At 69.2% G+C, this 10,570-nt stretch overlaps 1 protein-coding gene across 3 annotated transcripts; it reads left to right on the top strand.

The window, feature by feature from the left end:
• TMEM9 (transmembrane protein 9) lies at positions 1-9,602 on the top strand. Of its 3 annotated transcripts, none has more exons than XM_036235516.1 (6): positions 1-51; positions 417-515; positions 1,505-1,596; positions 2,407-2,515; positions 3,521-3,652; positions 8,756-9,602. In XM_036235516.1, the coding sequence occupies exons 2-6, from the start codon at positions 450-452 to the stop codon at positions 8,906-8,908; spliced, it is 552 nt and encodes a 183-aa protein (XP_036091409.1). In that variant the 5' UTR covers positions 1-51; positions 417-449; the 3' UTR covers positions 8,909-9,602. The 3 variants fall into 3 exon arrangements, with proteins under 3 accessions (XP_036091409.1, XP_036091408.1, XP_036091407.1); XM_036235515.1 differs by lacking the exon at positions 1-51 and adding an exon at positions 67-230; XM_036235514.1 differs by lacking the exon at positions 1-51 and having other exon boundaries at positions 67-515.
• Positions 9,603-10,570: the final 968 nt, after the last annotated feature.

Genomic DNA, 10,570 nt, shown 5'->3' with positions numbered 1-10,570 from the left:
CGGGAGAGGCGGGGGCAGCCGGGTCTCTTGCAGCAGCCGCACCGCTCGCAGGTCGGCCGTGGGGGAGGGGTGCGGTTGTAGAGGTCCCGGGGGTCCTGGCCGACCCCAGACCCTGGATGTGGCGGGCGCTGCCTGGCCATGGGGTCAGGGCAGCCACACTCTGCACCCCAGTTCTCCTGTGGCCTGAGCGGGCGGAGATGGCGGAGGGCGGAGGGCGGCGGGTCCGGGAGGGGATCCGGGGCCCCAGGACGCCTCGTCTTTCTCCCTGGCATCCCCGGAGACTGGGGGAAGGAATCACGGCACTTGGCGGCGGGATTTGGAGACCCCGGAATCCTGGAGCCCAGCCCTCCGCTCCCCTCCATTCCCAGGTCTGGCCGCGGCCACCGTCCACTTCCGACTCTGTGTCCCTTCTGCAGGTATCCGGGCTTCCGGCCCCCGGACTGGCAAGCATGAAGCTCCTGTGCGTGGTGGCTGTGGTCGGCTGTTTGCTGGCGCCGCCAGCCCAAGCCAACAAGGTGAGTGGGCGGGGCCCGCAGCACCTGTGCGCGCTGCCCCCTCGCCACCCCTCACTCCGCCCGGGGACGAGGCTCCCCAGCCCGCCCCTTCCCAGAGTACCCTCCCCTTGGGGTGTGCCCTCAGGGGCGAGACCTCAGGCCTCCCTGTGGGCAGGGCGAGCGGAGGGGTGGGGGTCTAGCAAGGATTTTGTATTTGGGGTAGAGACATTAATAACTGCTGCTCAGGGAGACTCGCGTAGGACAATGAGTAGCAGCAATGCGCTCTACCTGTGGAGTCCCACGCAGATGGAGGTTTCCGCAGGGAGGGTGACCAGCCCGATGCCCAAGCAATGGCTCGGACCCAGGTCCGAGTGGATTAAACGATTGGGAAAGCCTCCAAGGCTTCCAGTAGGTCTGAGGCGTTAAGACACAAATTCCAACAGAGTAAATCTGAGTAAATCTGACCATCTCATCGGCCTGATTAAGCCCCGTGGGAGCTGGGCAGCATGCCACCAGCAGCTAGGAGGACCGGTGGGAGGGGCTGGACAAAACAGAAGGGTGGGGCAAGGGAGCTAGTGACAAAAGACAAGAAGGGATTGTTAGGGGGCAGGGACATCTTGGCTTTGGGGGAGAGAAGGGGAAGGGTTTTATGTAGTCGCCTCTTTCAGTGGGGCAAGGAGAGGGCGCCTGTGACAGATGATCCACCTCCAAGACTGCTGGACAGAGGTGCACACCCAGGGGTGGGCTAAGGGTAGAGGACCACGTGCCCCCACCCCCAGCACCCTGCAAGTGGATGACAGCTTCCTGTGACTCGTTTGCCACCTGGACAGCCCATCTTAAGGACCCTGTGATGGCATGTCCTTCCTGCAGAAGTCATTCCTTGCTGAACTTGGGGGTAGGGAGAGGTCGGGAGCACTCACAGCGCCCCCTGGCCGGACGGGAGCTGCGCAGCGCTGAGCGTCTGGTGGAACCCGCCCCTGGGGCACCCCTGTTATGTGTTTCCCCCCCAGAGCTCTGAGGACGTCCGGTGCAAGTGCATCTGCCCCCCGTACAGAAACATCAGCGGGCACATTTACAACCAAAACGTGCCGCAGAAGGACTGGTGAGGCCTGCGCAGGCCGCTCTGCCTGGGGCGCGTCCCGCTCGCGAGCTGTGGGTGTGGCGTTGGGACCGAGGAACAGTGTTCCGTGGGAGTTGAGGCGGCGTTTCTCATCCCCGCTCCTGGGGGCTAGGACGCCCCATCCTCGGAGCAGGGAGCCGAGTGCGAGTGGGGGCTCCGTGAGAAGGGGGGCAGGCCGGGTGGGCTTCGAGGAGATCCAGGCGCCCCGCGCGCCCTGCCCCCAGGAGCTGGGTTTGTTGTATTTCCCCAGCTTCACGGAGCTGTCATGGACAGGTAACGTGTAAATCGGGGTGTACGGTGATGACTCGGTACACATAGGCGAGGTTGGTTAACCCTCCATCGCCTCAGTTACCTGTGTGCGGTGAGAGCGTCAGAGACCTGTCTCTGCAGCCTTCGCGTTCATCGCACCGTTTCATTAGCCAGTCACCGTGCTGTGCGTTAGAGCCCCGAAGATTTTGATTCAAGAACCCCTAAGACATGAAGTCCTGGGGGAGCCCCGGGGCCCTCCGTGTCTCGTGGTCATAGTCCAGAGAGCGCCAGTGAGCGTGCTGATGGACCCTGTCCGCCCACACAGGCCGCCCAGGCCTCAGCCTGCAGGAACCAGGCCTTCCAGGGCACGGTCACCGCGCCGTCCTTGCGAGCGGCCTACGGCCCCGCCCACGTTTCTAGGCCCCAGGACGCCCCGCCCACAGCTCCGCCCTGGGCCCCGCCCACGGCTCCGGGTCCTAGCGCGCCCCGCCCACGGCCCTGCCCTCGGCCCCGCCCCACCGCCGCCCTCTGCTCCCCTTGCAGCACCTGCCTGCACGTGGTGGAGCCCATGCCCGTGCCCAGCCGTGACGTGGAGGCCTACTGCCTGCTGTGCGAGTGCGAGTACGAGGAGCGCAGCACCGCCACCATCAAGGTGACGCCCCGCCCCGGGCTGCCGAGCTCCTGCAGGCTCTGGCTTTGTCCCAGAACATTCCACGGGCTGTGGGACTGGCTTCTGGGCCGGGCTGTCGCAGACATAGGGACCCTCTTCCCACCCGCTGGAGCCAGCCCTCTGACTTCTGTCCCGGGGCCCCCTTACTCTGGGGCATGACAGCCTGGGAGAAGCTCCTTCCTTTTTCTCTGTCATTCTTCCTGGTTCCTTCACTTCCTCTCTTTCCTTCCGTTCCTACGATAAACACCGTTTGGTGCCTCTCACGTCTGGGCTCCACGCGGGAGGATGCTGCTCGCAGACGCGTAAGGCTGTCTGACTGAGCTTCCAAGGTGACGCTGGCCGCTTCTGAGCACCCGCAGGGCTGCGGCCCAGGGCCGGGGGTCCTGGCGCCTGCGCAGGGCAGGAGGGCGTTGGGCTGCGGCTGCTTGTGCTTCCGTGACCCGTGTTGGCGTAGGGCCGTGGGCTCGGAGGCCAGCGATGGCCGCCCCGGCATCGTGGAGGTCGGAAGAGCATTTGAGGCAGAGTCTGCAAACCGGGGTACAAGTGACACCTGTACCATTTTCTGGCGCTGGACCTAAGGCCAAAGGGCTCGGCTCCGTGGTCCCCAGACAGGTGCTACCGCCCTCTGGGGTCACGCAGAGCGAGCGTCCACCTGCGCTGTGGATGCTCCTGCAGCTGGTGGGCCCTTCCCCCACGCCCACCCGGGGTCGTCTCAGGGCATCCCGATCCACGCTTCCTTCATCTGTGTCCCTGGCTGCTGGAGGCCGGATGGTTCTCGTGGGACCCTCGGTTTGGGGCGGAGTCAGGGAATATGTGGTGTAGGGCCGCGCTGCCCTCCTTGGCACACGGTCCCCCCAGCCGCAGTCTCCAGCCCCCGCCCCGCGCCGCACTGCGGGGTCACTGCCACCGAACACAGGCGGCCCGGGCAGGAGACGGGTCGGCCATCCTGGCCCGGCTGCCGCTCACAGGGCCCGGGTCTCTCCCCAGGTCATCATTGTCATCTACCTGTCGGCAGTGGGGGCCCTGCTGCTCTACATGGCCTTCCTGATGCTGGTGGACCCTCTGATCCGGAAGCCGGACGCCTACACCGAGCAGCTGCACAACGAGGAGGAGAACGAGGTAACGGAGGCTGCTGGGTCTGCCAGTCCCTGCGCCGCGCGCCGCGGGTCCCGCCCCTCCCCGGCGCTCCGCCTCCCCCATGCGCGCTGGGGTCTGGGGCGGAGCGGGGTCCGGCCCCTCCCCCGCGCTCCGCGTCCCTGCCTCCTGCACGTCGCCCAGCCTCCAGCATCCCCTCCGCGGGGACTGCCCCATGCACCTCCAGGTGACACAGGAGGTGGCCCCGGGGAGTCTCCAGATGTCCGGTATCGGGCAGCCTCCACGACGGCTGTGGCGCGTGTCTCCCTGTTACGCTGCACGTGGAGGCAGAGGGGCGTGAGCCAGCCGGGCCAGTCCCACGGGGACACACGTGGCGTGGTGTCCTGGCTGCTCGGTGCCATCAGGTTGGCTCTGAGGTGGCAGATGTGTCGTAGGGGTGGCAGACACCTGCTCAGCACCTGCTCGGCACCTGCTTGGTGCAGAGCACAGCCCGGTGGCGGCGACAGTGGGGGTCGTCAGTGTGTGCACGAGGAGCTCTGTCACGTAGAAGAGTGACCACTAGAGCTGGCTAGCCGGTCATGCCCAGGCCACTAGGCCTCCGGTGTCACGTTCAGGAGCCTCTGCTCTCCGAGCTGAGGGGGGGGGCCCCCTCGTGCACTCACATGGTGGGGGGCCACACCCCGTCCCGTCTGCCCCACGCGGAGGGCTGCGGACGCCTGCAGAGGGAGCCAGGGCACCGGGAGGAGGGCACCGAGGAGCCAGCTCGCTCCCCGGGGGGTCTGAGGTCTCGGCCTCGTCCTAGGGCAGCGAGGCGAAGAAACCGGGGGACTCAAGCAGTGTAAGGAGTTTTGCAGATGACACAGTCAGCAATGGGAGGTGGCCCCTCTAAGGCAGTGAGTTCGGGGTCACTAGAGGTCCCCCAGGCTGGGCTGCTGCGGGGGGCCCTGGTCCAGAGCACTAGAGGCACAGGATCGGAGGTGGGGGAGCGCAGGCCCCCCGAGAAGAGGGTTGGGGCTCTGATCTGCATGAAGCCGCAGGCTGCAGGGGGCCCGGGTCCACGCGCGGCCAGGGAGGAGGGAGGCCCGGCCACCCCCACGGGCCCCACTGCTGCTCTGGGCACGTGCCGGGCCTGCGGCTGCCACCCCCGGCCTCCCGCTGGCATGAGCTTGGCCGGAGCTGGGGCAGAGAGGGTGCGCCGTGCCAGGGAGGTGGCGGTGCTGGCGGCGGGTGGTCTGTTCAGGGGGAACCCTGCGCGCCTACCTGGTTATTAATGCAGAGTCGCAGCAGCTCTGATGGGGGCAGGGGCCGTCTCTAATGAACACCCGGCGATCAGGGTGATGTGGTAATTGCAGACCTGCTCCGGAGTAATTGAGAGATGTTCGGTGCCCACAGCCGGGCACAGGGCCCTGGAATGCACGGCTCTCTGCGTGGCTGGGGTGCGGGCGGGGCGGGGGCCTACCGCCCAGGGGGCTCCCCACTTTTGAGTCTTAAGCCCCGCTGCTTCTCGAGGAGGCCTGGGGAGGGGGGCTGTGTGTGGTCAGTCTGCGTCCTGGAACTGGATGGGGGTGGACTTTGGCCGAGTCCGGAGCATGGTCCACCACGGAGGCACCAGCCGCCCTCGTGTCCAGGGCGCCTGGGCTCAGGGGCTGCAGCAGCTCTGGAGCCGGAGCTGGCCGCCCCGCTCCGTGCCGGAGGAGCCCTGGGAAGGGGGGTCTAGGTGTTGAAAGTGCGTTCGGTCTCTGCTGCCTGGCCCACGGTGTGGACAGCCTGGGAGTGGCCTCTCCACTCCCTCCCCCAACACTGCGGCGGGGTAGCCCCGTCTCAGGTGCTCCCAGCTGTCCCTGCTGGGGCCTGGGGGCTCCACACTGTCCTGTGCACGCGCCCCCCTTCCTCCCCGTCCTCAGGAGTCCTGCAGGGGGCACTGTGTCTGCCCCCAGATGGCCACGGCCGGGGACATGAAGGCCGGGACAGGACCAGGCGTAGGGGGCGGGCAGCCAGGGCGGAGGCTGGTCCCCGGAGGCCCCTTTCCAGACCTGGGCTGGGGCTCAGGTCTGAGCTGGTCTGGGGAGGCTGGCTGCCAGGCGGAGGGCCCCGAGGACAGAGGGGAGAGTGGAGCCCGGCGCCCACCTCCCTTGTCCTGGGTGCCGAGCACACTCAGGGCACACAGCACCGGAGCGGACAGCGGGTCCCCAGGCCGTCTGGCTTTGTGTCCCTGGGTTTGTTAGGGGTCTGGAGAGTCTTCCTTAAGAAGGACATGAGGACGCCCCACCCAGCAATGGGAGTCTTCACTTTCGCCCCAGGACAGGAACTCCCAGGTTCTCTGAAAGTTCTCGGCCCGAACAGCTCAGTGACCGTGACAAGGATACTGTCTGGGCTCCGGGCTCCAGCCCCGTGGGGCCAAGCAGACGAGATCTGGAGGTCCGATCACTGCCCAGGGTTGGGGGCCCTTAGCTTCCCCCAAGTCCTGGAGCGGGGAGCCTCCCCGCCCTGGGGTGGGGGACTGGAAGGGGTGGGGCCCGAGCAGGGAGATGAAAGCAGCAGGCCCCTTTGAAAGCGGGGGCCAGGGCTGGGCTGGGGCTGCCTGCAGGATCCCTGCGCATTAGCCTAATCCCCGGGCTCAGACGCCCTTTGAAATGCGGAAGCTCCTGTGCCTGCCGGGGCAGCAGCGCACTGGGCCCAGATGTGCGGCCCTGCCCGTTTGAATGGAGAGGCAGGGCTGCCTGAGGCCGGGGGTCTGCGGCTCACAGTGCGTCCTGACATCTGGCTCCCGGGGTGGGTAGCGCTGTGCCGGGGCCCCTGGCCGGCCGCAGGAGCTGACAGAGACCCGGAGAAGACAGACACACGGGAGAGGGACGACCCCTCGTCCCCTCGTCCCTTCCAAGGACGGAGCAGAGAGGCGTGGGGTCGCTGACCCTCCCACAGCACAGGGTCCCTGCCAGCCCCAGACCGCTCTGCCGGTCGCTGTCCATGGTGCTCGCCCTCCCGTTCAGCCCTCTGCGTCCGAGTGGCTGTGGCCCGTCTTCCCGCCGCGGGGCGGTGTGTGGCCGCTCCGACACCCGCTCAGCCTTGAGAAGGGGCCGCTTCACCTGGGTCTCGCACCTGCGGGGCCTTGTGACTGGAGGAGGGGCCGCTGAGGACAGCAGGCGCGGCCCGGCCGCAGGCGGCCGGGGAAAGGCCCCCTCGGCTGTGGGCGGGTGGGCCTGGGGTGTGGTTCACCAGCTCAGGCGTGCAGTGCCATGCTGGGGACCCTGACGCGCTCAGGACACCTGTCCCGTCGTGCCAGTTGGGGAACCCGAGTGGGGTCTCCCCAGGGCCCAGCGGCCTTCTGCCCCCCAGAGTCGCCTGGAGACTCAGCCCCGGGGGAAGGGGGCAGAGCCCGGCGGCCGTCCTGTGTGGACCGTCCCAGAGGGCCCACAGCATCGAGGGCGGGCCACACAGACCCGGCCGCGGCACTCGGGCAGAGGTGAGCGGTCTGCAAGGCCACGGAGACTTTCCAGGGCAGCCCCCTGCCCCCGCCTGTGTCCCCTGTCCTGCCCGGGCCGTGCCAGGGCTGGCCAGCAGTCATGCTCGCTGCCGGTCACTGAGCGCTTGCTGCCCGCCACACACCGCTCAGCGCTGCACGCTGGGCCTCGTCAGGAAGTGGCTCCCGTCCGTGCCGTGGGCGGGAAACGGGCCAGAACCGTGCCGCCGGGCCAGGGCCGTGTGCAGGCCGGTGTCGGAGGCGGCTGTGTGCGTCCTGCGGGGCGCTGGGCGCCGGGCGCCCTCCTCATCCCCGTGGGGCTGCAGGGCTCCCTGCTGCTCGACTCCCAGCGTAAACCGTGGTTTGCAAACTGTGAATCGCAGCCCGAGGTCACCACACGAACTGAGTGGGTCGCGACCAGCATTTCCGAAACGTGGTACGAGGCAGGGCGAGCGCATCAGAACACGTCACGCTCGGTGTTTGGCGAGGGTGGCGTGTGTGTCCACGTGGGCAAACGTGATTCCTGCTGTGACCGCAGTCAGAACAGTCTGCAGAGGACAGACTCCACTAAATGGGGGTCGGGAAGGAGGTCACTTGTCCAGGGACACGCGGCTGCTGAGTGGCAGGGCCGGCGTCCTTCCCAGCGTCCACTAGGGGCCGTGAGCGGGGCCCTGACCCGCAGCCCGCGCGCCCGCCTGCCTCGCCCCGCCTGGCAGGCCGGCCTTCCTTGGCCCCGGACAGGACCAGTGACTGGGCTCTGCAGCAGTGGACCCCCGCGCCGCCCCCGCCTGCCGTGGCCAGCTCCCCCTGCGCCCCCCGCCCTCGCCTCGCCGCCTCCCGCCCGGCAGCTGCGCGGCGACAGAAGCCGTGCCAGCCCAGGCCCTCAGAAGCGGAGTCGCGTTTTCTGGGCGGCTGTGGGCTCAGGGGTGCGCTAATCCCTTAAGAGGTGGGTGGCAGGAGATGAGAGGCCGGGAGCCGGGGAGGAAATCCCCGCGGGGGGGGCCCGGCCCTGGGCGCTAATTCCCCCCAGATCGGCTTCGGGTCCTGCAGGAAGTGCGGGGGCTCCGGGGCTCAGAGCAGAGAGTGGTAATTAGGGCAGATGCCGCCTTGTCGACAGAAAGCTGGGAGCAAAGGGAACAGGAGGGGGCGGCCGTCCGGCCACGTGGAGAGCTGCGGGGTCCACGCCTGCCAGACGCCCGCGTGCGGCCACGTCCCCTCCCCAGGGGGTCCTCTGGGTCCCCAGCTGTGCGGCCCCCAGCTGTGCGCCCCACCCTCCCGCCTGGCCGACCTGCTGCCCAGGGGGCCGGTGGTGCAGCTCGTCAGACCACAGACCCCATCGCGTCCTCCGCGCTGGCCGCACGGTGTCCTGAGGCCAACGCTCAGGGTCCGGGCTGTGCTGGCCGTGGGCTGCCTGGGGCCCAGGGCCCACTCCTGGACCTGCCCCCTCCCAGGCCCCGGGACGGGCAGGGTCTGCCCCACAGATCCAGCAGCACTGGGCCTCGCGGGCCGGGCGCCCCGCGGGGCAGGCCGGCGTGGACGGCCGGCATGGCCTCGGGGAGCCCCTCCTTGGGGAGGTGGGGTGCCGGTCAGGGTTGCTCAGGGCGCTCACTGGGCTTCCGGGACGCGGGCACACGGAGGCACACACGTCTCTTCCCCCCACCCCGCAGGACGCCCGCTCCCCGGCTGCCGCCACGGCCCCCCGCGGGGCCGCCCGGGCCAACACCGTCCTGGGGCGCGTGGAGGGTGCCCAGCAGCGGTGGAAGCTGCAGGTGCAGGAGCAGCGGAAGACGGTGTTCGACCGGCACAAGATGCTCAGCTAGGCGTGCGGCGCGGCTGGCTCGCGGGCCGGCGGCCCCCGGTTCCCGGCATGGCACGGAGCAAGGGGCACGCCCCCCCATGCCCCCACCCCACCCCGGTGCCCCCGTCGGGGTCTTCCCTGTGAACGCCATGGCGTTTCCCTTCTGGAGAAGTGTTCTCTGCTGGCTGAAGCAACGGGTGCTGGTCCCTAGCTTGCCTGCTCGGGCCTCTGGCTGAGGGCAGGGGATGGGGTGTCCTCGTGGCCGGGGCCCTTGTTCCGCCCTTGCTGCCCTTCCAGCTCCAAACCTTAGGACGCTTCTGGAAGGTGGAGCCGGGCCGGCAGGGCTCGGCGTCAGGAGGGGACAGCCGGCCAGCCTTTTGTGGGGCCCTCCGCTGTGCACCCTGTGGCCACCTTCCCCAAGCCGAGCTTGGCCTGGCCCCGCCGTGGGCTCAGGGCACACCTAGACGCTTGTCAGGCCGCCTTCTCCCCCGCTCCCCGGCTCGGACGGACGCACCGTGGTGCCCGGGCCCCTCCCCCTCAGCTCCGGAGCCGCGGGACGCGAGGCCGAGCTGCGGCCTGGGTGCGCCAGCCCCTGCGCCTGGACCGGCCCTCGTCCCGGGGTCTCGTGCCCACGCAGGGACAGAAGTGCACACCCCTCCGTTGTCTGTAAATCAAGGCCGCCACCATTAAATTGTCTCTTTACGAATTTCAAGAGATTTAGAGATTAAGAGTGTTTCACTCGTGGCCTGGTAAGTGCCGTGTCCGAGACGGGACACAGAACGTTGTCCTCGGCAGGTCCGGGCAGGGAGGCAGAGCCCGGACGGTGTGGAGATGGTGGCGGTGCCCCGTGGGGCCCCGTCGCCTGACAGGTAAGAGGCGGGCGGGCCGGGCGCGCGCTCCTCCGGGTGCTTTCTCTCCGAGGAGCATGGGGACGGCCCCCGAGGTCATGCTGAGAGCCCCCCGAGACCGCGCAGTGTCGGACGGCAGCGCGTCGGGCCGGAAACGATGCTCGCTGCAAACCCTGCCCTTCCCCGGCGCGCGGGGAGGGGCCGGGCCGCCGGGGACGCAGCTGCCGGGGCCGGACTGCGGCCGCTTCGGGGGTGTCCGGGGCCCCGGCAGAGACGAGGCGCGCGGAGGGGCCGCTGCCCTGACCGCGCGTCCTCGGGCCAAGGTCCTCGGGGCAGCCCCAGAGCCAAGCGCGTGTCCTCGAGGGGGAGGGGCGCGCAGTGCCTCCGGGAGCGGCAGAGATGGCGGCGTTGGAAGCTCCTTGGGGACACACGCCGACTGAGGGGACGGAGCTGATCGTGGGACTCCGAGTGAGTCTGGGGGGCGAGAGGCAGCCGCGCGGCAGGGGCGTGAGGCCGGGGCACAGGAGCCACCGCTGGGGACGTGTCCGCCCCCGTGTGCCTGGTACTTGCTCAGCGCCCGCGGGGGCCACACGCCGCCCTGGAGGCTCCTGCGGCACCGTCACCCCGGGCCGCAGCCCTCAGGGGCGGCCTGCCCCCCCCCCTTCGTCCCGGGGCCCCCCTCGTCCCTTCAGCCTTGTGCCCCGGCCTGTCCGCGTGCTGGAGTCTCCTGCCCGAGGGCTCCGTGTCCACCTCGCACCCGCCTCCACGGCCCCTGCGGGCGAGGGCACCGGCCGGGCGCCGGCCAGAGGACGTCCTCGACGGCCCCTGCACGGCAC

Source organism: Rousettus aegyptiacus, unplaced genomic scaffold (genome assembly GCF_014176215.1).
Source record: "Rousettus aegyptiacus isolate mRouAeg1 unplaced genomic scaffold, mRouAeg1.p scaffold_m13_p_18, whole genome shotgun sequence".
NCBI classification, from domain to species: Eukaryota; Metazoa; Chordata; class Mammalia; order Chiroptera; family Pteropodidae; genus Rousettus; species Rousettus aegyptiacus.
This window is presented reverse-complemented; position numbering and strand designations above follow the sequence as displayed.

Excerpts from the sequence above, each read along its gene's own strand:
- TMEM9 (XM_036235514.1), top strand. The coding sequence starts at position 117 with ATGTGGCGGGCGCTGCCTGGCCATGGGGTCAGGGCAGCCACACTCTGC. Across the intron at positions 516-1,504 it reads CGCCAGCCCAAGCCAACAAG|AGCTCTGAGGACGTCCGGTG; the intron begins GTGAGTGGGCGG and ends TTTCCCCCCCAG. Across the intron at positions 1,597-2,406 it reads AACGTGCCGCAGAAGGACTG|CACCTGCCTGCACGTGGTGG; the intron begins GTGAGGCCTGCG and ends CTCCCCTTGCAG.